The sequence below is a fragment of the Lynx rufus genome, unplaced genomic scaffold (assembly GCF_022079265.1).
Source record: "Lynx rufus isolate CCGP_SWC_20201006 ecotype Redwood Valley unplaced genomic scaffold, mLynRuf1.p SCAF_6, whole genome shotgun sequence".
NCBI lineage: Eukaryota > Metazoa > Chordata > Mammalia > Carnivora > Felidae > Lynx > Lynx rufus.
In genome coordinates this window covers 27,144,086-27,169,773 of record NW_025814878.1, presented here as the reverse complement: position 1 = coordinate 27,169,773, position 25,688 = coordinate 27,144,086, and the positions used below count along the sequence as shown (strand labels likewise).

The window sequence follows — 25,688 nt, the reverse complement described above, 5'->3', positions numbered from 1 at the left end:
ACTGACTATATGTGTGTTAGATAAGCTTTACTCAGGCATGAGTTATAGTGAACCAACAATATATATTAAATGATAATTTTTAAACAGAAATAGACAAAAACAAGATTATGTATTGATCAGCAGATAAAAGTGTTGTGACTAGAGGCTTGCACCTTATTTTCCCTAGGAGCAATGGTTCAGTATTCACTAATTCAGTGTTTGTAGCAACTTTATAGAACATAATTACCACAGATAACAAGAATTGACTACTAATCATTAGGGAAATGCAAATAAAACCACAATAAGATATCACCTTACACCTATAAGGATGGATAGTATGAAAAAGACAACAAATAACAAGTATGGGCAAGGATGTGGAGAAAAAGGAACCTTCACGCACTGTTGGCGGGAATGTGAATTGGAACCTTCACGCACTGTTGGCGGGAATGTGAATTGGTACAACCACTGTGGAAAGCAATGTGGAGGTTCCTCAAACAATTAAAAATAAAATTCTATAAGATACAGTAATTCCACTATTGGGTATTTACCCAAAGAAAATGAAAAGACATATAAAAACGAGCATTATTTGCAATAGCCAAGATATAGAAGCAACCTAAGTGTCCATTGATAGATGAATGTATAAAGAAGATGAGTTATATATGGCATATTACCATCTGTAAAAATGAATGATATCTTGCAATGTGACAACATGGAGGGACCTAGAGGGTATTATGCTAAGTGAAATAAGTCAGACGGAGAAAGACAAATGCCCTATGATTTCACTTATATGTGGAATCTGAAAGCCAAAACGAATGAACAAACAAGCACAAAACAAAATAACAGAAACAAATCATAAGTACAGAGAACAAACTGGTAGTGCCAGAGGGTAGGGAGTTGGGGAGAATCCGCAAAATATATGAAAGGTATTAAGAGGTATAAACTTCCAGTTATAAAATAAATAAGTCCCAGGGATGAAGAGTACAGCATAAGGAATATAGTCAATAATTATGTCATAATGTTGTAAGGTGACAGATGGTAACTACACTTACCGTGGTGAGCATAGTGTAATGTGTAGAAGTGTCAAACCACTGTGTTGTACACCTGGAACTGCTGAAACACTGTATGTCAACTACACTTCAATAAAAAAAAATTGACTATATGTGTGCATATATACATAAATATACACACATCATATATAACACATATGTATGTATATATAAATAAGGTGTTATACATAAGTGCTATTAATTTACTGTGTATGTGTATATGTATCCATATAGTGATGTTCTGAAATAAGAACCCTAAAATCTATCTAGAAATAGTTACAAATGCATGGGATATCATAGGCATTCAATAAAATGTGTGGAATAATTGAATAAATATGTGTTATTGGATTGATGGGTAAGTGGAAGGGAAGATGGAGAGAAATTTGGCAGGCTCCCTTCTAAAGTGCTGGTAACACACTTTAACCCCTTTAGCCAAGATATTTGATACTTAAAAGCTTCTAAGTAGTACATTTCTTGCTATTATTGCCAGTATAACCAGTGGCTGATCATTATTATAATATAAGAAACTTTAATTAACAGTTATTAATCGCATAAGAGTTATATTAATGTCATTAGCACAAGCCATCTGCCTAATATCATTCATTTCCTGCTCTAGACCATGGTGGAACCATGCCTATACTTACACCTATACCTACACTTACACCTACCTATACCTATACCTATACCTATACCTATCTACATACATACCTGTACCTATATCTGCACTTATACATACCAATACCTACACTTGCACCTATACCTGCATATATACATATACATGTATATATATTTGGTATAGGTTCAGACCCAGAGGTTTTGTATTGAAAAGTATATGATGTCTTTCTAAGATATGAGTTATAGATCTTATGATATTTTAATTTAAAAGTGATTGATTGATATATTCTTTTAAATCTTTTTTGAAATTATCATTTTAGGGATTATATCCAGAATCCCATGGCATCATTGATAATAATATGTATGATGTAAACCTCAACAAGAATTTTTCACTTTCATCAAAGGAGAAAAACAATCCAGCTTGGTGGCAAGGGCAACCAGTATGTAGCATCTACATGTGGCATCGAAATAATCTCCATTTTTCAGTGTGATAGTGGATCACTTTCCTTTCTGCACTTTTACATGATCTTTCTAATTTCTAAGTGTGGGGAGTAATGGGAAGGTGTTTCACCATTTATAATTATAGTTTAAATCATGTAAGTATTCATGATTGTTCACTTAACTTGCCTTCTGTTGAAACTTGGATGTAGTATTCTAAACATAACAATCTAGAGGTTTCTCAGAAGGGTTTTCTGTTAATTTCCTCCCTCCCCCCCCCCTTTCTGTTTTATAATTCTTTAAAAGCAAAAGAGGAACTATACAGTTTTACCAATTTGAAAAAGAGTGATCTTTCTTACACCTTACTATGTTCTTGACTTTTGGGGTGGATCCCTACATAATTAAATTTTGTGAATGTTAATTAATATTGTTTAGTTGCTAAAAAATGGCACCATTTCTACAAGTTCTACCCAAACAGATTATTCTTTTGACTTCCACTTACCTTAAGTTTTCTCTTCTTATAGATCTGGCTGACAGCAACGTATCAAGGTTTAAAAGCTGGTAGCTTCTTTTGGCCTGGATCAGACGTCGCTATCAATGGCTCCTTTCCTTCTATATATATGAGTTATAACAGGTAGTCATGAAGATATGATTGCTCCTAGGCAGGCATGATTACTAACCTTAGTAGTAATTCTATTTTTCCAGTTGTTTGGGTCAAAAATCTTTTTTTTTAATTTTTTTTATTGTTTATTATTTTTGAGTGAGAGAGACAGAGACAGAGAGACAGAGAGCAAGCAGGGAAGGGGCAGAGAGAGAGAGCGAGACACAGAATCTGAAGCAGGCTCCAGGCTCTGAGCATTCAGAACAGAGCCTGATGGGGGGCTTAAACTCACAGACCGCGAGATCATGACCTGAGCGGTAGTCAGCGGCCCAGCCTACTGAGATACCCGGGCGCCCCTGGGTCAAAAATCTTGAAGTTATCATTGATTCCTCTCTCTTACATCGCTCACCTGGTCTGTCAGTAAATGCTTCTGACTCTAATTCAAAATATATGTCATCTATGAACTTTTGCTATTTCCACCATTACTGCTGTGGTTGGAGCAACCACCATCTTTTGCCTGTATTATTTTGCCTATCTTATTGCACTTTCCCCATCTCCCTACTTCTATTCTTGTCTCCTAACATCTATTCTCTATCTACCAACCAGAATGTTAACTTTAAAAAACAAGTCCAATTATGACGTTCTTTTGCACTAAAAACTTTAATGGCTCCCTGTTTCACTCACAGTAAAAGCCTTCAGGGTCCTATTGGTATGACCCCGACCACCCCACTGTGTCTCAGACCTTGTCTCCCATTATTCCACCTGGTGCTGACCTCCTGAGTAGGCCTTAACACACCAGAATTGTCTTCTTAGGGCCTTTGTGTGGGCTGTTCCCTCTGCCTGAGATAACTCACTCCATGTATCTGCATAGCCTGTTCCGTCACCCTCTTCAGGCTGTTGCTCGAAAATTACTTTCTCAATATTGTCTTAGCCTGATTAAACTAAGATTTCAAATTCCAAACCATCCCCCACCCTGAATTCTCACCTTACTGTGCTCTGGTGTTTCTTTTATCCCTAGCATTTGTCACCTTGTGATACACAATAGAATTTATTTATGTATCAGATCTATTGTTTGTGGTTTGTCTTCACTAGAATGTCATCTCTAGGAAGGAAAGCATCTTTGGTTTTCCCACTGATAAATTTTGTTTAAAATGAACAAATAGGTGCCCAATATACACAAATGTATAAATAAATGAAATAAAAATAAACCGAATGGATAGTAATTAATGGTCTTTATTTCAGTTGGGGGAAAATCAGAAGATGGAAGGATGAGAAAGAAAGAAAACAATATATATTTAATTTACACTGAGACAAACGTATCTCTATATAAGTATTGAAAACAGGAATCCCATTGAGTAATACTGAATCCCCTTCAGTATTGTGATCGTATATGAACACAAAATGGACATCTGAAAATATTAACTGTCTTTCTGAGTAGGAATATAGTGGAGTTATTTTTTTTATTTGAGTAGTTTTTGAAAATTATTTTTTCTCTCCTTTTCAGAAGTATCCCATATGAAGAAAGGATCTTTACGTTGTTGAAATGGCTGGACCTGCCCAAAGCTGAAAGGTATTACTTAGAATCAGAGAAGTGCTGGCACACTGGGATATCTGCGAGTATAAAATGCAATTATTTCTTTACTTTAAATGGCCCCTTCTGAAAGAAACTTGGCATTTTCTTTTTTAAGAAATTTTCAAGAATTATTCCTGAGAGCAGTTGAGTTGAGTTTTTGCTCTTGAGAATGTGACTGGCACTATGGGGCAATAGAGATAGAGCCAGTACCAGGAGTAGAGGCAAGTGACACAGAACCTGATGTAGACTGGAGGCAGAATGGTGAAAGGGTCTGAAACTTCATTATGAGGATTGATTCATGGAGCTAGAGTTGCCAGAGCAAGGCCCTGCCAACAGTCCTGAGTCAGAGCATCCTGAAAGAGAGCAACATGTCAACAGTGCCTCAGAAACCAGCCATCTAAAGAAAGAATTCAAATGGCAGAACAAAGAGTGGGTGGAAAGTCAGAGACTGGGAACTATAGAAGGCTGAGGCACACCAAGAGAGGTCTTAGCAGAAAGAATAAGGGAGATTGTCATAAGTGAGTCAGACCAACGCTCAGGCCCAGGAAGGTCTTACTTCCTGTTAGGAGTACCTCCCCTCTGGGCCAAGTGGAACGACTGGGCCTGGATGAAGACAAGGAGGCCAGAGAAAAGGAAGGAAACTGCCACCAAGTTCTAAACCTATGCACTTGCCAAATCCAACCCGTAGGTTTATTCCAAGTTGATAATGTCTTTCTCTGCTTCAATTTTACCCCTAGACCTGCTTTTTATACCATCTATGTGGAAGAGCCTGATTCTGCAGGACATAAAAATGGGCCAGTCAGTGCCGGAGTAAGTTGGTTTTATTGAACAAATATAAAGTCATCTAGCCCTAACCCACAAAGTAAAATATTCTTTAATTCTCACTGAATACAAATGTATCTGATATGAACATGAAGACATTAAAATAGCGAACAGTCTAAAAGTATCTCTACCTTATTAAAAATTTTAAAAATTACCAAAAAAATTAAAAGTCTAAAAGATATACCTGGTTTATGACTACATCTTGATTCATTTGATAAACATTCATTGAAAACTTAGATGTAGCACTGTTATTTCATACAGTGGAACCATCAAGGCTAGATACTGCATGCCAATTCAACATGTTAATGTAGCTCATTCCAAATTAAGTCACTTGCAAGTCTGTTGTGAACTATCCAGCTGTCTATTCACACACTACGTTCCATTCATAAGATCCTTGTAATTGGACTTTATATGCTGGTGCCCCCAGCAGAGTCCTTCCTCTCCTGGGCCTCCATTAAAATTGAAGTAGACTTTTAAATATTAGTTTTGCCATTATCTAAACCGTTATGTTACATTTTTACTACAGAAATAAAGACCTTAAATATTACTTAAAAAAAAAAGTCATCTCTTTTATTGCTGTTATTATTGTTACACTGAAGCCTGTATTGTCCTGGACATAATGTAAAGCTATGAAGGCCTCCATGAGTATGGAGGCATTTTCCTGCTTCATGGAAACTTATTTAACAGTTATCCTCCATTGGAAAACAAAGCATATTTCTTCTGGTACCCTGATTTTGTGGTTTATCAGAAATGCCCTTCTTTTTTCCCATTAAACCAAAATGATTCCTGATACAAGGCCTTGCTCAAGTCCTACCATTTTTAACCCATTAGTTCTCCATATTCCAACACCACTTTGGTGATATCCCAGAGTTTAACATTTAATCAGGCTATTTTAAGGGTGAGTGGCATAGTAACTATCTGAAGTACATTCACCACTTCTTTTCTGTTTTAATTCTTATCCACACTTGATATGGTTAATTGTTTTGAGAGGGGACACTATAATCTGTATTTGTCTGACCCATACAGCTGAGTTAATATTAGGCACCATATCTTTTTTTCTAATCAATGCTCTAGTTTAGCTCCCAAATAAATTTTAAGTGTAATGTTGAAAAGTGCCACAAAGGAAAAGATCAAGGTGCCCTGCGGGGTGATTGAGGAGGTCCTAACTAGTCTGAGGAGAGGCAGGGACTGTGACTGGTTAGAAAGTTCTCTGAATAAGAAAAAGGAAAAAAGTTCACAAACAGCCTGGTTGAGGGAGGAGGTGAGCATGGTAGAGGAATGCACAGAATGAACAAAGGGACAGACAGGCAAAGGGACAAATAGACATGGTGATAATGGTAAGAATGGTAATGGCAGTTAACTCTTCTTGTGTGCTCCTCTGTGCCAAGTATTGTTTGGAACGCTATGAGGATTATCTCCCTCCCATGTCTGGAGCACTGTGACCCAGGGGCAATGGCTAGAAAGAAGCCTAGAGAAGGAGGCAGGCACCAAATCATGCAGATCCTTGTTGGCCATGTAATGTGCAAGGGAAGCACTGAGGCATTTTAATCAAGAAAGCAACATGACCAGATCGGGTTGTATCTAAAGATCAGTTTTACTATGCAAGAGGAATGGGTTAGAGGGAACAGAGGAAGGCGGGGAGAGATGGGTTAGCTTTGCAACATTCCTGAAAAGAGATAATTGCACCTTGAACTAGGGTAGTGGCAACCATGATGGGAGGAGGAAGTTGCATTTGAGATTCATTTGGGAGATAGACCTGGCACAGCTTGGTAGGATTCGGGTGGTGGAGTGGAGGATCAAGGACAGTTGTCAGATTGCTATCATTAGCTGGCAGGTGTTTCCATTTACATCAATGAGGCGACTGAAGGGGGTCAATTTTGAAGGAGAAGATCTTGTCATGGTTAAGCGGCTTGTGGTGTCCAAATGAAGATGCCCAGAAGGCAATTGAATATGGATTGAAAGCTCCAAGGGGATGAAATCAGGCAGCTTGGCAGCATGTAGATGGTGCATGGAAGTGAAGATGTCCTAAGGAGAGAGTGAAAAGTGAAAATAGAAGGATTAAGACCATGCCTCATTTAAAACTTTAGAAGAGGCAAAATGGATGGAGAACCTGGAAAGCTTTATGGCTTTATTGCTGTTATTATTGTTAGTCATATACTTTAGTTTGGAGTGAATGTGACATAATTTGAAAGCAAAAGGCTACTTTAGTTTGTTTGTTTACTCACTCTTTTTCAAGCTTATTAACTTCTACATTTTTCAGTCATCGATACTCTCTTGCTCTTGCTCTGCTATCCTTTTAATGTCTACTTGTAATAGTTTCTGGTGGGTGTGATGTTGTGCTAGGCATTCTTAGGGGTTGAAGAAAATGAAGCCATTACCCAGAAACTATGTTGAAAGGGCAAATAAGTAATGACTTAATGTATAGCAAGTTTTATTTTAAGAAACCTTTAAAATTTTGGTAGCTGAAACAGTGTTTAGGGGTGCCTGGCTCAGTTGGTTGAGAATCTGGCTCTTGACTTCAGCTCAGGTCATGATCTCATGGTCATGAGGTCAGGTTTTGTGTTGGGATCTGTGCTGGGTGTGGAGCCTGGTTAAGATTCTCTCTATCCCTCGCCCTCCACCCTTCCCCAACTTGCATGCTAGTAGTCCTGTGTATGTGTGCTTTCTCTCTAAAAAAATGAATTAAAACAACAAGTATTTATTTTTTTCTCACACCTACATTTTTTTTTTAAATTTAGGGGTGCCTGAGTGGCTCAGCCCATTAAGCCTCTGACTTTGGCTCAGGTCATGATCTCACAGTTTGTGAGTTGGAGCCTCGCATGGGGCTCTGTGCTGACAGCAAGGAGCCTGGAGCCCACTTCCAGTTCTGTGTCTCTCCCTCTCTCTGCCCCTCCCCTGCTCACACTCTGTCTCTGTCTGTGTCTCTGTCTGTCTCTGTTTCTGTCTCTGTCTCTCTCTCTCAAAAATAAACAAACATTAAAAAAAATTAAAAATGCAAATCCAAGTTGGTTAGCATACAGTGTAGTCTTGGTTTCAGGAGTAGAACACAGTGATTCATCAGTTAGATGCAACACCCAGTGCTCATCCCAACAAGTGCCCTCCTTAATGCCCATCACCCACTTAGCCCATCCCCTCACCCAACACCCCTCCAGCAATCCTCAGTTTGTTCTCTGTATTTAGTAGTTTCTTATGGTTTGCCTCCCTCTCTGTTTTTATGTTATTTTTCCTTCCCTTCCCCTATGTTCATTTGTTGTGTTTCTTAAATTCTACATGAGTGAAATCATATGATATTTGTCTTTCTCTGAGTGGCTTATTTTGCTTAGCATAATACACTCTAGTTCTTTCCATGTTGTTGCAAATGGCAAGATTTCATTCTTTTTGATTGCCAAGTAGTATTCCATCATGTATACATACCACATCTTCTTTACCCATTTGTTAGTCAGTAGACATTTGGGCCCTTTACATAACTTGACTATTGTTGATAATGCTGCTGTAAACATTGGGGTGCATGTGCCCCTTCAAATCAGCATTTTTGTACCCTTTGGATAAATACCTAGTAGTGCAATTGCTGGGTCATAGGGTAGCTCTATTTTTAATTTTTTGAGGAACCTCCAGACTGTTCCCCAGAGTGGCTGCACCAGTTTGCATTCCCACCAACAATGCAAAAGTGTTCCCCCTTTCTCTGCATCCTTGCCAACATCTGTTGTTTCCTGAGCTAAAAACAACAGTGTTAAAATGGGAAGAGTATTGTGGCCTGGTATAGCTGGAGAAGGCTTTATGAATTAGGGATGTAGAAGGTGGTGGAGAGATTTAAAGTCTTGTGAAACCAGGAACTTCTTCTTTTTTTTAAATGTTTATTTTTGAGAGAGAGAGAGAGAGAGAGAGAGAGACAGACAGAGCGTGAGCAGGGGAGGGGCAGAGAGAGAGGGAGACACAGAATCCGAAGCAGGATCCAGACTCTGAGCTGTCAGCACAGAGCCTGACGTGGGGCTCGAACTCACTAACTGACCTGAGCTCAAGATCTTGACCTGAGCCAAAGTTGGACGCTTAACCAACTGAGGCACCCCAGAAACTTCTTGATACCAAATTTGTTTCAATGATTCTCTAGTATTGAAGTTGAATTAGGCACAGAATGTCCTGATGGGTCTTGAATAACCTTAAGTAATGTTCTAATACTTTAACAAGTTTCACCTGTTAACTCCTGATTGAAAAACAAGTTATTACATGTTAGATGGAAAGAAAAGTTAGGAAGAAAAATTCAATTTGGAAAGAAAATTGAAATGAACAACAGATCGACTTAATTCTTGATAATGCTCATGTACATGGTAGAATGATTCTACAGCACTGAGGACCTCCACTTTTGAGAAAGTGTCATAGACTTTGGGTCTAAAGTTCTCTCTTGTCTAGTAAAAGAGCGGGATGCAGGATTGAAAGCGAGAGATGGCTAATGTCCGGGAAAAGACAAGAGCCCAGAATAAGGGTCCTTGCCCTGTATTTATTCAGCTCATAAGGCTTACAAAAGTGATGGATGTATACAAAGAGACAAAGAAACTGGTAACATTAACTTGGGGCGTGAGGGAAAAGGGGATTTTTGAAGATTTATGGTGTTTGCAGTTTGGGTCAATATAAAACAAAATCTGGGCGCTGGGCAATCGGGAGTAAGGTTGGTTACAGGGGACGTGAGGCAGCACCTCTGTTTATCTTTGCCAGCCTAGGGGATGAGACAGATAGGGGAAATAACCTCAGGGTTAATAAGGCATCTTTTCTTTTGTTAACCATCTCCGCTCTGGGCTGCTTTGCCTGCAGCACAGGGGTCCAAAGTCCAGTTCGCCAATTTTACCTAACCTGGCCCTATCCTCCTGTGAAAGCAGCTTTTCTGCATAGTACTTCAACCCTGAATATCTAATCTTGTTTATTTCATACACCTATGTATTGGGCACCTTTGTGCCATTTCTATTTCAGGCCTTTGCCTCTCCCTCTCTATTTTGGGGGCTCTGCACCCCCTCTCTACTTTGGGGTGCCTTTGCACCCCCTATTCTTGGGGTGCCAATCTGGTTTACCCAAACTAGGGTGTGAGCATTTCATGACTTTGTATTTCTTTATGCCTTGTCAACCCATTGGTGTAAACCCGGGGGATTCCTAAGCTTATCCCCCACAAGAAAGCATGTGGAGGTAGAATACACAGGAAGGATGTTGTACCTATTGAAAAGCCCACTATGTTAATGCTGCATAGAGCTTCCTACTAGCAGGATCCTCTGCAGTCTTGAATTTCATTTTACAAAAGGGAATGTTTGGATCCAAAAAGCAACTGTTTATTGAGGGTCTTAGCATTGAACCCATTTTATCAGGATTGATTTTACTGTTTCCACAATATCCACTGTGAAAGTGAAGGATCATGATTCCATGTGAAACAAGCAAGGTTTTCTACCCAGACTTGGTTTACCCCAAAGCTGCAGACATTTCTATTCCTATTTATTATCTTACCACCCCCCAAAATGCTCACTTGTGGTCTGTCACAGGGATTTTTCTTCTTTCCTTTGTCTGGGCTAGAGTAAGGGGCTGGCATCTAGTCATTTTACATTCAGCAATATGTGCCATCTGTGGAGTGGATACTGTGTGAAAAACCCTATGCTTGGAAAGCGTGTGGTGAGTTAGGTTGCCCAGTTCCTTCCCTGCAGGAGCTCACACTCTTCTTGGGAGGCAGACATACGCACAGATGATTTCAAATCTGTGGAGAGTCCAATGGTAACAGATGCCAGGGTGCTGGGAGAGGACAGAGAAGGGGCTATTACTGCAGTTGGGAGCAGTGAGTAGGGTGACTGTGAAAAGGGACATAATCATGCCATGACAATGGGCGGGAACCATAACTCATGCTCGTAAACCAGAGGGCATGGTCACCGTAAGAATGAGTCAGGAAAGTTATCTCCGAGTTGATGGATTTTAGCAGTAGATAGAGCTGGTTTGAAGTCAATTCTGTTCTATCCCTTGTTAACTGTAGGACCATAAACATGTTATTTAAAATTTTTAAGCCTCAAGTTTCCTGGTATTTCCAACTGGAAATTCCAGATGGTGGAAGTAGCACCAACCATGCATGTTTGCCATGACAATTTCATGAGATAATGTACTAAAGCTCTTAACAATAATTAGCTTGTAAAATTCCTTCTCAAAAAATAAAAAAGCGATAATTTTTATAATAGTACTATAAGAGATTACACATTTTCCCCCAATCCATTTGCTATTACAGTTTCCTCTTCACTGAAATAATGGACAGTTAGTCAATTAGAAGTTATTCATTTAAGGGACACCTGGGTGGCTCAGTCAGTTAAGCATCTGACTCTTGATCTCGGTTCAGGTCATGATCTCACAGTTTGTGGGATTGAGCCCCATATCAGGCTCCCTGCTTGGGATTCTTTCTCTCCCCCTCTCTCTGCCCCTTCCCTGCTCATTCTCTCTCCCTCTCTCTCTCTCAAAGTAAATAAACTTAAAAAAAAGTTACACACTTAAAATAGTTTAATGTACTATGCTGATAAGGTGTAGAAAAATTTTAAAACACAAAAGAATATAAGCAATAAAATAAAAATGAACTCCAATTCACTATACAGAGACAACCATTGTTAATAGTCCCTTGATATATTTCTTTTTCGTTTTCTGTGCATGTGTGTTTACTAAGGAGTGCTAAATATATTTAAACATGAAAGGATTATGAAATATCTATGAGTACATACAGTTTAGTTTTAATATTTTATGTTTAGCATTGTATTTATGAGCAGTTCCCCATGTCATGGTTTTTTAAAATACATTTTGAAATGTTTGTAAGCATGTGTGGCATATTTATTTTTATATTGAAATTGAAATTTATTGAAATTTTATATTTTAAATTAAAATTAGAAATGAATGAATGAATGAATGAATGAATAATAAGTAAATAAATAAATAAATAAAGTGATGAATAGTCCTAGGTGTAAATAGCCATTTGTACTATAAGTGTTTATGAGGACAAATTTCCAGAAATAGAATTGTTAAGTTATAGGGTAGGTCCTTTTTTTAACGCTCTGGTTAGGCATTGTCACATAATCCCTTAGCACCCAAATAACCATGTGGACTTCTATAGAAGTGTCTGTGGACTCCCCTCTCCAGCATTGGGTATTATGATGAAAGCCTTTGCAGCTGAATATTTGTTGAGGCAGAACATTTTTCTCAAATACTAATTGGACAGTAGTCTATATTCCTTTGTGGAAAACATGGTTTACTTTTTTTTATTTGTTTATAGAAATTCAGGGAATTGGTATTTGGTAAATGTGGTAGCACAGTGCTGGGCTCTGATGTCCTATTTCAAAATCCAAAAATTTCAGAGAAGGAAATGTGTTCAGTTTTTACTCACTCCCTTGGATAATGATTTCATCAATTAAATTTTAATTTATGAAGACAGTCTTAACTCCATTTTTTTTTTCCCTTAGGTAATTCAAGCCTTACAGTTGGTAGATAAGACTTTTGGAATGTTGATGGAAGGCCTAAAACAGCGGAACTTAGACAATTGTGTCAATATAATCCTTTTGGCCGACCATGGTACGCTTTTTTTAAAAATTATATTTTATCATTGATGATATCTTCTCACTTCAAGGAGCATGCAAAAAGCATAGTGATATTTTAAAGTCTATACTTCTAGACCTAAAGGTTCTCAAACAAGCAAAGAATACGTTTTGTGGTAGGCTGTGATGAATACAATACTAAAACTAAAATTTCTACTTTAATTATTTTAACATTCATTATGAAAATCCATCCTTATACTTACTTTTTTGTGAAAATGGAGGTCATAGTACTTAACAGAGATATGGTTGGGTTGTTAGTCAACCAAATATTTTTTGAGTGCCTACTCAATGTCAAGTACTTTCCTAGATACAGTGTGTTTGGAGGTGTGTAAAGCAGAAATAGGCCTTTTCTAGATGGGGTGATACTTTCTACATTAGTCAAGCTAAGCTCCAAAGGCTTTAAAGGAACCAGTCAAGGAAGAGAGGAGGAAAAGGACCATGTGTACAGAACTCTTGTTTTTATTTTAGGACATCAAGATAATGAGAAACAGAGTAATTTATTTAAAAATTTCTGAAATGTTTTCTTAACACATTGACCTATTGTTTTAAAATTAAAGGGAACCATTTTAATGTGCATTTTGATAAAAGATATTATAAAACATGAAATAAATTTATAAATAAATATGAAAATAAAAATTTAAGGGCAGTCTGAAGAATCTACAAATAGAAGAGGTTTTAACTACCAAATCTTTTTTTTAAGCACATGCTACTTATATAAAGTTAAATAATACATCTAAGATCTAATGAGCTTTCTACAGAGGATTTTCTTCTTTGAAATTAATTGATTTATGTTGAGCAAATGATCTGTTTATAATTCTTGTTTATTCTTCTCTGATCAATGCGACCCTTCTCCTCCACTGCCAGGATTTTTAAGATCTGCCATTTAGGGTGAAATAATAGGTTAAATTAATATAGATTCTCAGTGAAACTTAGTTTGAGATCTGCCACATAAAATATCTCTGATTTGACATCATGAAAGACAACTAATTGTTACCATCTATATGCATTCAGTGGATTTTTTTTTTAATTCAGGAATGGATAAGACTTACTGTGACAAGATGGAATATATGACTAATTATTTTCATCGAATAAACTTCTACATGTATGAAGGGCCTGCCCCTCGTATCAGGGCTCGTAATATACCTCAGGACTTTTACACTTGTAAGTATGAAGACACCCATGTGAAAAACGGGGTAAATTGAAAGTGTGTAACCATAACTTCCTGATTCTGAGGATATAGGGATTGCCAGGCCCCCTCTTCTGTCTTCTTGGGAAGACCACAAAGAAGCAAATAAGAAATCCCCGTCCTTGTTTAAATATCATCAGCCTATAAAGTCTATGGTAATATCAAATATCATTAGGTAAAAGTATACTCTACTTAACTATATTAATACCAATAAAATATTAATTAATACAATCAAATGTTACTATTAATAAAATATGGATATTTCCACGTAATTATTAGGTTATAATTAAAACATCAATTAAACATCAATATTACAAAAATATTAATATATTCTACTTAATCATTAGGTTAAAACATATTCTACTTATACGTTAAATTCTAAAATAATTCTTTGCTGAAAATAATTTCCTATTTAGGGACACCTGGGTGGCTCAGTCTGTTATGTGTCTGACTCTTGATCTTGGCTCAGGTCATGATCTCAGTTTGTGAGATGGAGCCTGGAGCTTGGGACTTTTCTCTCTCCTCTCTCTGCCTCTCCCTGGCTCATGCTCCCTTTCTCTCTCTCTCTCTCTCTCTCTCTCTCTCTCTCTCTCTCAAAACAAATCAATAAATTTTAAAAGAATTTCTTATTAATTTTACCAGGTCATTGTCATTAATAAATGTATGTGTGAAATTCATCTGATATGTTCACATTTGTAATGTGGTTTATTTATTTATTTTTTTCTTTTGAAACAGTTAATTCTGAAGAAATTGTTAGGAACCTGAGTGTAAGTATACAGTGTCCTAATACATATATCTAAGTTAATATAATGTCCTTAAAATCTGGATTTGAGGAAATTTATGTTCCATATTTCTGAGTCCAATCCACTTGAAATTTATTTCTTAAACCCTCCGTTGATAGTATTTTACCTGCAGATCAGCTGCTTTTGTCTTAGGTGTTTTCATTTACAGTCGCTACCACTAGAGATTAGTTTGTGACAACAGTGGCCCTGACTCCTGGCTTTTACTGAGTGGGTTGCTGTCCCATTCAAAAGGGCCATGCCAGTCACATGTGTTGTGTGACTTAACATAAGAAAATAGTGAATCATGAACTCTTACACATCTTTTCATAGAGGTCAGAAAAATCATCTCTTTACCCTCTAAGTCTAATTCCAACTTCTTTTGACTGGTTCCCACATTCCAGGTTGTGAGTAAACTTAGTGGGGCAAATTCGAGATACAGATCTTAAAGCAAACTGGGCTTTTCAAAGTAGAATTCCCTACTCCTAGAGAGACCTGAAATGTTCTTGCATGTAGTTTTAATACTTCTGTATTTAAGGTATATTCACAAGCATATTATCTATTATATGGAATTCATGAGTTTATCATTGCTTGGGATGGAGCTAGGTTTATTTAAGTATATAGGTCATGTGCAATTATAGAAGCAAACTGTTAGGATGAACTGGGAATGATTGAAGGTAAGAAAACACCGCATGAAGAATGTTACTGTCACCTAGGACCCACTGCAAGTCTGATGCAGAAATGACCATTAGAGCAGCAATTCTTTAGAGTGTTAATCACTTCTTTTTTCTCTTATACTTTGATATTTTGGTCTTGAGTAAACATGGTGGACAATGTCTCCCTCTGCTGGCGAAGGGCATACAGGCAGTGTGTTCATGCTGATTGGATGGGTACTTCAGAATTTTCAACAGATGGACTCTCTAAAACCACATATTGTTGTCCTTTTCCCCATCACCTCACGAGCCATATAGCAGAAGCCCTGTTGCTGAGGAAGGGAAAATCTCTAATAATCCTGTAGTGGAGGAGGATTGGATACCACGGGCTTTGGAAACCATTAATGGTATCGCAAATAAAGACTGGGCCTAGAGCTATAGAACCCCGAAGAAATGGACCATCATTTCCTGAATAGTCCATTATTCCCAGGAAATTTTCATGTGGGGGTACAGTATTCCCAGTAGGCCTGTTGAGCTTATATTGGACAAACGTAATCAAACATGAACGGATGACTCTTTAAGTTCAACAACATTCTGGTTGCATGACAGACAATGGCATCCTTGTTCTTAGATAAAATGAGCACAGTCTTCCCAACTCTAAGGTCTTCATCCTAAATTCTCAAATGCAAAGTATAACTGCGTCCTGCTTCGGAAATTGGCAGTGTGCCTCCACTTTCCTCTGGATTTACTCTGGCTACACACCAGCTAGGAAAGTGTGACTTGTCAGATGATCTGTGGTCCTCAAGGGCACATTCTAGTTCTTTGTATCTTTGACGAAGCTTCATAACCAGCTGCTGCCATCATGTACTTGCCTGGATGTTACAAAAATATTGACTTCAACAGGAAGTAATGATAAATTAAAAAGAAAAAGAAGCCCGGTAGAGATACCAAAATAAGCAAAGAAAAACTGGCCGAAATATCTGTGCAATAAATAATTTCTCTTCCCCTTTTCATTCTGTTACTCTCCTTGCTCTATTGTCCATACTTCCTTTTAAATTTTTTTTTCAATTTCATAGTATCTTTCTTCTTATATAAATTGAGCCCAAAACAGCAGTGACGCAGACTTAAAATATTTGTGTGATTATCAAGGCTTAAAATAAATAAGAAAATGAGAAAGTAGAAAAAAATTATTTTCCCATATGCTTACCTGTATTTTTTTCCTCTTGTTTCTCAAAAAAAAGTTCACGAGGGAGAAAAAATTCCTTTGTAGTTCTGTTTCTCATTTCCTCACTTCTTTTTTTAGGTGACTGAGTTGCATCTTTACACAGTTTTAAAATATGCCGTCTAGTTACAGCAGTAATTATGAAAGACACAAAATTTCACTCCAGTTTGTGAGAAATCCATGAATTGTTCACAAATAAGGAGGCTGTACTAGGTTTTGACTTGGCTTGAGAATTAAGCAAATGTAGGTTATTTCAAGGGTAAATTGAATCGACTGTAAAAGGATTTTGGTGCAATTAAATTGGTTTTTAGAATTTTTACTGATATCTACTAATGTGTTATATAATATGCATACATAATTTAAATTCAAAAATTGTAATTGCCACTTGAAATCCAGACATATCTATTGTCTGTCAAAAAAGGAGGGGAGGGTTATGGTGGCTAAAGATATAAAAACCTAGAACATCAGACACCAAATCATAATTTAAATCATATATTTTAATTGCAATTTAAGTATTGTTGCAACAATAAAAGCAACCTAATTGGGGAATTTGGCCACACTGAGAATAGGGTTAATAGCCTTATTTTATTAGCCATGCTTAAATCTTCTTACTTTTTAAAGAGCGCTTAATTGTCTTAGCAAATGAAATTGTTAAATTAGCCTGCATATTTTATAACTTACACAAACAAATAATCTACCTATTATTTAGTGCCGAAAACCTGATCAGCATTTCAAACCCTATTTGACTCCTGATTTGCCAAAACGACTACACTTTGCCAAAAATGTCAGAATTGACAAAGTTCATCTTTTGGTGGACCGACAGTGGCTGGCTGTGAGGTTTGTGCATCTATTTACTTGTTTCATAATACTTTTAACCACCATCTTTCATTATAAATTGCCTTCATTTTACCGGTCTATTATGATCATGCAACTTTTCCTGAGCATTGGTATTTCCTTGACTTTTTTCAATATGTATTTTTTTAAGTTTATTTCTCTTGAGAGAGAGAGTGAGTGTTCGGTGCACTTGAGCAGGGGAGGGGCAGAGAGAAAGGGAGAGAGAGAATCCCAAGCAGGCTCCACACTGCCAGCACAGAGCCCAACCTGGGGCTTGCTTGATCTCACGAACAGCGAGACCATGCCCTCAGCTGAAATCAAGACTCAGACGCTCAACCAACTGAGCCATCCAGGTGCCTCAATCCTTGACTTTCTATATGCTACCTAGCATTTCTGCATTTGAAATATTAGGGGCCAATCTTAAAATCGTGATCCTCACAATATAGATGCACAGAAGGAAGAAGGTTAGCACTGTTTATTGGCCATTCCAGAAACCACAAGTACCAGCACATTCTTAACCCCCAGTTAGATCTTTTTTCAGGTAGTTGACTGGATGTAAAGATGACATCAGTTGTCTTCCAGGTTGGCATAAGTAATTGATTAGATAGGTCATTGAAATCTTTGTCATCTTTGTGGTTTTTAGGAAAGAGCACATTTGTGGCTAAGCTAACCAATTAGGTGAACATTTTTTTTTCTAGTTCTAATTCATGTTGATTGTTGAGCATCTGCAAGTTACAATTGCATTTAGGGAAGATAAAAACCATTCTGGATCACTTCATCCCAAGATAACCAATGAATTCGTTGGTTTCACAAAATTTTATTGATGCTTGTTATTGTGTATGCCAGGCTTTGTTCCAGGCATTTGGGACACAGACAGGATTCCTGCCTTCCTTGTCAAATGAAGAAGACTGATAATAAGCCAGAAAACCAAAAAATATACACTATCTGATAGTTTAGCTACTATTTCCTTTTTTTTTTTTTTTTGTATTTTATTCCAGTGTTTTGTTTTGTTTTTTTTCCCTGTGCGTTAAGTGGTTTTAAATGGAATCAGGATCACATTGTTTTCTGGCCTTATTTGCATGCTACTTCATGTCGGGGGACACAGAGGACAATGGGATTACAGATACTGGAAGATATATTTAATAAAGAGGAGACAAAAAAGATGAGGGAGTTGGGAGAGCCTGTTCTGTGAGGTAACCAGGAAACTCAAGCAAAACACCGCTAGGCCAGAGAGTGTGCATGTTCACACTTGGCCACTAGATGGCACTGGCCTCTCTTCTTGGGATAAGAAGTTTCATAACCCTTTGTGAAGGTCCTTGGCTATATGCTGTGTGGCTCAACATAGCCTTCTCCAGGAGATTTTAAAAGACTAAGCTTTACTTATATTAAGTATATCGGGTTTTAAATAATGTATGTGGGTAATATGTAAGCAAATATAGTCCCAAATGTGGGTAAATTCTCCAAATACTTACTGTTGAGAGTATGAGATCGAAGAAGTTAGGAGGCCACTGGTACAAAACAAGAAAGTGCCCATCCATCCTATAACATGCCCTGTGGGTTATAGAAGGAGAGTCCAGCCGCCAGGGTACCTCTGGGTATTACATAACACCCAGTCTCAAATTATGAGCTTTTTATATTTAATAGCTAGCAGTGAGATGTAAAAAGAGCAGCAGGCTGAGTTCCAGACCCGCCTTCACGCCTAGCGTGGGGGAAATGTAAACAAATTAATGTCTTGGGGCTTCATTTTCATCATCTGTAACACAAGATTAGCGTGGTTTTATTATTCTCTTGATGTCAAAGGAAACTGACTTACCTCAAAAGAAATGTTGATTATAGCCCTAACCAGAGCAACCAAGTTCTCATCCGGTTAAGTCACTCTACCTCCAATTCTTAACACATGAACGTCAGGCTACCTAGTTTCTATGGCAAAGTATGTTGTCTTTAGTTATAGTGTCAAATGTTTGATAACTAGATTGTATTCCCTTCCCAGAGTTATAGCAAACTTTGTCATTTAGTACAACCTATCATCATCATCGTCACTATCCTCATTTTGCCTAAAACATGTTGGATTTCACTAATTTGGGGAAACCCAATTATTTGAAACTACAGCTGAAGTATTGCCCCCTTAGAGAACATGAATAATAGCTTTTTATTTTATGATTGGAAAGTGACAAATACTTTCCAGGCACGTTTCTACGAAATGGGGATAGACCCAGTCCTCACCCTAAGGATCTTTGCCCAGGCAGGGAGGAAGACAACAATTATAATCAGGTATAACAATGGCCACACTAGGATCAAGTGCAAGGTACAAGGAAACAATAAGAGTGATTACACAGACTAGATGTGGATGTCACAGAACATCCAGAGGATGCTTCCTGGTAGGTGTGATTCCTGCTCTGGGCTTTGAAAATTAAGGATGAGATCGGCTAAATGCCATCACATACAACAGGTCTGCCCCAGGCTGTTGGGCAGTCTGTGCGTTGTACAGAGGCACTCAGCCAAGAAGATGAGAGGCAGTGGAAAAGTAACCCTTGCTCAGCTCACTGAGCCCTGATGGGGGGCCTGTCTGCAGGAGGCCATGAACCACTTTTCTTTTGCTGGAAGGCATCCATATTCTTGCCAAGCCTTGAGTACTGCCAGCCTGTGTCTTCTCAGGGGTGCTTCTTTCTCTAAATATTCTGTCCAGAGCAATGGGGCACCTTTTTAAAGCCAGCAGCTGCTCTGGGGGCAAGGGAGGGTCTGCAGGCAGACGGGCTAGATGCCCTCGATTGCACTGGTTCTGTGTTGCCAGAGCACCAGGTAAATGAAGCCACTCTCCGCCTGACAGACCTTACCTGTCATGACTGAAAAGTGTGACTTTGCCTGGGAAGAAAATAGACCATTGGTAGATACAAGGTGGCTGCAGGTGAATATGTGGTTGTGTGGATTTGCATTTCTGAGAGCTCACAGTGTTCAATTTCAATGTGATTAGGTGTGTGTGTGCATGTGCGTGTGTGCGTGTGTGCGTGTGTGTGTGTGTGTGTGTGTGTGTGTGTGTGTGTGTGTGTTTTATGTGGGAAGATTCTGAAGTTCAGAGTCAGGATAACCAATTAGGAACTTCATGCAGGTCAGAAGTAATAAGGGTCTAGCTTAGAATGGTGGCAGAGTAGGAAAGCAAGGGAAGATGTGAAAGGTACTACACAGGCAGATAGTTGGCAACTGCCTGGAGGGGCGGGGGGCAGTCAGGAAAGAAGTCTTACTCGTCTCCCATCTGTGTCATTACCCGACTGTGGCAGAGACACTGGCCTTGATTTTGACTTTATGAATTAGACATGGAGAAGATAAAAGAGAGTTTGTTCCAGAAGATTTCATATGGTACTTGGAAGTTGAGCTAAATCATGACAGATAAAATCAACTCATCTTTTCCAAATGGCAGCTTCCATTTTTCCATATGGATTTCCAGAGCCAAATTAATGGCTGGAGAGCATAAACATGAGCAGTTAGAAGAGCAAATTTGTAACATTTTCACTTGAGAAGAGAAAATAGAGCTTTTTCAAACACTAATTTTTATCTTTTACTTCTGAATAAAGCTTTGCAATATTGACTAAAGTTTTCTGATTGAGTTGGGTTAGGAGTTGAAAATATTATAAAAAGAGATATTTCTGAAAATAGAGAGATATATAACAAACCAAATTTCAGAGAATTTTACCAATGACTTGGTTCTAAAGACCTTTTTGTTCTTTCATTAATGAATACTCTAGCCTCCCACACAGAATTTAAAACTGAATTATCCCCAAATGGTTACGGTAATCTTTTTTTAATGTTTATTTATTTATTTTTGAGAGAGAGAGAGAGAGAGAGGGAGAGGGAGAGTACACAGTCGGGGGAGGGGAAGAGACAGAGAGGGAGACACAGAATCTGAAGCAGGTTCTGACAGCTCAGAGCCTAACATGGGGCTTGAACCCACGAACGGGCAGATCATGACCTGAGCCGAAGTTGGACACCCAGCTGACTGAGCCACTCAGGCACCCTAGTTCCAGTAATCTTGAAGGAAGCAAATATGTATGCAAGAAGGATAAAAATATTTTTAAAACAACTCTTACCTTAAGCCCCACATTTTATTGGAATTAACTAAGGTAATGAGCTGGCATCTTAGGGTAATTGAATTTAAACGCCTTATAAATAGGACTCCCTTTCTTTCCCCATTCCAGCTAGTAAGTCACTACTTAGCCTCTCCTTTCTTCCCTCTATTGGGTAGCGTTGACTGTAGCTGAGTGTAGCCTGCTCAGTGTGATGATTTATTTTTTATTTTGTGATTTGTTTTTATTTAAGCTGAGACTCAGTTATTAATGTTTTAGAAGCTGATTTTTTGGGACACTAAAGTCCTGCCTACAACATAAAAACAAAAACATTGTGTGTGTGTGTTTTCCCCGAGGAGTGGGAGGTAGGGGGTGGGAAAGCAAATGAGACAAATCTCTTAGGGAATAAGAGTCTCTTTTTCCATTAGAGACCTAATTTGAACCAGTATGGCATTGTTGTTTAAAAAAAAAATCTAGGTTTATTTATTGCCAGTTTGGACTGCTAAAATTGCTCAATTCAAATACTAAAATAGGAGAAGGTGGGTAAAAGGCAAATTAAATTTGAAAAGTCATTCAAGTAACAGAACACAACAGCCTATAGAAGAAAAGCCCAAAAGTTAAAAATAAGTTCTGAATTTACAAGAATATACTAGCTTCTTCTTACCGAGTGTTATAATGAACTTTCCTTCAGTATCCTTTATACTTTTACATTATTTCCCTACATATCTCTACTGTAAAATAGGAATCAATATGTTTCCCAGTTTCAAAGACTTATTTCTAAAGCACTGAAATGCTTAAAGTAGTATATTAATTAAACTATTCTTTTTTTTAAACTTTTTTTTTTAATTTTTTTTAACGTTTATTTATTTTTGAGACAGAGAGAGACAGAGCATGAACGGGGGAGGGTCAGAGAGAGGGAGACACAGAATCTGAAACAGGCTCCAGGCTCTAAGCTGTCAGCACAGAGCCCGACGCGGGGCTCGAACTCACTAGCCGTGAGATCATGACCTGAGCTGAAGCCGGCCGCTCAACCGACTGAGCCACCCAGGCGCCCCTAATTAAACTATTCTTAACCACACAGACATTAATGTGTAAAGATACAGATAAGCTTGAAGACAATTTTTTACATTTTTAAATTAATAAATAGATTTTTATTGACATATAGCTGACATGAAGTTATATTCAATTTTTTTTTAACCTATGCCTTTGTTATTATCTTGTCAATGTCTAAGAGTCAAAGGCTTTTGAATTCTACTTCTGGTTCTGGAATTCTCCTTCCTGCTACCATTCTGCTACCATTCTGTTTGTTCCTCTGTGGTTATGAACTTGAGCATGAAAATAACTGTATTTATGCTGTTGTTGACAGAAAATTTACTTATATAAAAGCATAAGCTGCATAAAAATCCGCTAAAAGTCAGTTTACAATAAGGTCTCATATTAATGTATTAATTGCAATGCAATATCATTTCTTTAAAGGAGTAAAGCATATTCATCCTGTGGAAGAGGCAACCACGGTTATAACAATGAGTTTAAGAGCATGGAGGTAACTTACTGCTTTATTTTATTTTTTTTAACAAATATTTATTGAGCGCCTACTTTGTCATAGGCAGTCTTTAGGGCCCTTGAATACACCTGTGAACAACACAGATAAGGATCCCTGCCCTCATGAAGCTTTCATTCTAACAGAGGGATATAGACAATTGGCATAATAAGGAAATATATTATTTGGTATGTTAGGGGATAAATGCCATGGGAAATAAAGGTAACACAGAGTAGGTGGAAATTGGGCATGTCCCAGGGTACCATGGGGGCAGTATGCAACTTTACATAAAGTGGAGAGGGTAAGATTCATTGAGATGACATTTGAACAGAGACTTGAAGAAGGTGAAAGAATCAGCCTTTCAAATGTTCAGGGGATAGGTGTACCCAACAGAGGAAACAGCCAAGTACAAAGGCCCAAAGGTAGGATTGTGCCTGATGCGTTGGGGGCAGGAGAGCCTTCATCGGCTATTGGAAGGATGTAAGACTGCGTGGCTGATTGGAGAAGAAGGAGTGAAGGTTCAGTTGGGCATGTTAAGTTGAAAATATTTATCAGACATGTAAGTAGAGATGCTTTATAGGCACCTAAAGGGAATCTACCCAGAAATAAAAAAAAATTGATTTTTAGGTATATCGATTATTTAAAAGATACGCAGCTAGACAAGATCCTTAGAAAGTGAGTATAGGTAGAGAGGAAGACCAAGTCCTGAACTCTAAGCACTTCTACTTGAAGAGGTTGAAAGAAAAAGAGTCACTAGCAAAGACACCTAGAAGTATAGCCAGTGAGCAAAGAAGAAAACCTGGAGCGGAGTATGTCCTGCAACCCCAGGGAAGAGACTATTTGGAAGAGTCCATGAGAGAAGTGTAGCTGATAGGCCCACATAGGTAAACTTCATGATTTTTTGCAACCTCACTATCTTTTTAAAAAATTTATTTCTTTAAATTCAAGTTAGCTAACACACAGTGGAGTCTTGGCTTCAGGAGTAGAACCCAGCGATCCATCTCTTACATACAACAGCCAGTGCTCATCCCAGCAAGTGCCTCCTTAATACCCATCACCCATTTAGCCCATCCCTCTACCCACCTCTCCTCCAGCAACCCTCGGTTTGTTCTCTGTATTTAATAGTCTCTTATGTTTGCCCCTCTCTCTGTTTTTATCTTATGTTTTCCTTCTCTTCCCCTATGTTCATCTTAGTATGCTTCTTAAATTCAGGTGAGTGAAGTCATGTTATTTGTCTTTGTCTGACTGACTTATTTCGCTTAGCATAATTCCCTCTAGTTCCATCCACACTGTTGCAAATGGCGAGATTTCATCGCCATTCTTTTTCATCGCCAAGGAGTCTTATTCCACATCTTCTTTATCCATTTGTCAGTCAGTGGACATCTGGACTCTTTCCATACTTTGGCTATCGTTGATAGTGCTGCTATAAACATTGGGGTGCGTGTGCCCCTTCAAATCGGCATTTTTGTATCCTTTGGATAAACACCTACTAGTACAATTGCTGGGTTGTAGGGTAGCTCTATTTTTAATTTTTTGAGGAACCTCAATACTGTTCTTCACCGTGCCTGCACCACCTTGCATTCCCATTAGCGGTGCAAAAGTGTTCCCCTTTCTCCACATCTTCACCAACGTCTGTTATTTCCTGAATTGTTAATTTTAGCCATTCTAACAGGCAACCTCATTGTCTTTCCTATTTCCATTAATAACACACACACAAACACACACACACACACACACACACACACACACACATCCCTTCTCAAATAAAGAAAATGTGTTGGGCTCATTATGAATATACTGCCTTTTAATATTGCTGTGATGCATTATATCCCCTTGTAAACATTTGAAAAGTCTCTAGAGACAGAGTGCCTCTCTATCAAATAGAGTACTATTTGATTATTAAGTTAATTGCTAGAAAGAAAACCTATGTCTCCATTTATTTGCTATCTTGGAAAAAAAGGATATATACATATTATATAGTCCTATTACCAAAAAGTAATTATGTTTGACACTTTTCTTCTAGTTATTTGCAATCTGAAAGAATTAGATTGTTATGAATAACATAATTAACTTAACATTAATTATTTAAATATAAATAAAAAGTATTTAGAATTCTTCATCCGAAAGGTAAAGGGGAGATATTTGAGGGGAGGTACATCCGAAAGGTAAAGGGGAGATATTTGAGAAATCGGTGGGTTAGTCTAAGCTGTGAAAAAACTTTTGTGTTTAGAAACTTCAGCATGTTTTGGTCATGTATTAACATATTTGAACAATGATATGAAAAGACAACCAAAAGAATTCCTGATGTTATATTATGAATTTGTAATTTATACTGTCCAGATGTTGTAGAATTGTGCTGACATTGTCCATTGTTGCTTGTTTTCTCCTCGTCTGTTGACACGCAAGGTGCTGTGGAATCAGGTACATTTAGAAAAAAATAAATACAATATGCATTATATTTGATTGGGATTTGTGGAATCCCAGTCACGGGTGGAAGTGACATACAAGTCACTTTCAAATCTGAAAAGAAATCCTTATAATAGCAGGAGACACAGCTAGGAGAGCTGTGACAGAAGGCAATTGTGTCTCTTCCACCATTTGTTTTTGAGTTTAGATGGCATCTAGTAACAGTAGGACTGTCATCACCTAGGCTATCTTTTTGGCACATGGACCCAGTTTTAAAGAGAAGACTGAAATTGAACCATTTGAAAATATCGAAGTCTATAACCTAATATGTGGTGAGTATATCTATA

The 25,688-nt window shown here is 37.9% G+C and overlaps 1 protein-coding gene across 3 annotated transcripts in view; it reads left to right on the top strand.

Annotated features, from left to right (window-relative positions):
- ENPP3 (ectonucleotide pyrophosphatase/phosphodiesterase 3) overlaps positions 1 to 25,688 on the top strand; it is a 78,208-nt gene that overhangs the window by 29,061 nt on the left and 23,459 nt on the right. For all 3 annotated transcript variants that reach the window (XM_047102881.1, XM_047102880.1, XM_047102882.1), the window contains 10 exons: positions 1,961 to 2,080; positions 2,603 to 2,712; positions 4,184 to 4,249; positions 4,990 to 5,062; positions 12,532 to 12,640; positions 13,696 to 13,824; positions 14,585 to 14,616; positions 17,213 to 17,340; positions 22,872 to 22,938; positions 25,586 to 25,673. In XM_047102881.1, the coding sequence (XP_046958837.1) occupies positions 1,961 to 2,080; positions 2,603 to 2,712; positions 4,184 to 4,249; positions 4,990 to 5,062; positions 12,532 to 12,640; positions 13,696 to 13,824; positions 14,585 to 14,616; positions 17,213 to 17,340; positions 22,872 to 22,938; positions 25,586 to 25,673 (922 nt within the window). The remainder of the gene's footprint in view (positions 1 to 1,960; positions 2,081 to 2,602; positions 2,713 to 4,183; positions 4,250 to 4,989; positions 5,063 to 12,531; positions 12,641 to 13,695; positions 13,825 to 14,584; positions 14,617 to 17,212; positions 17,341 to 22,871; positions 22,939 to 25,585; positions 25,674 to 25,688) is intronic.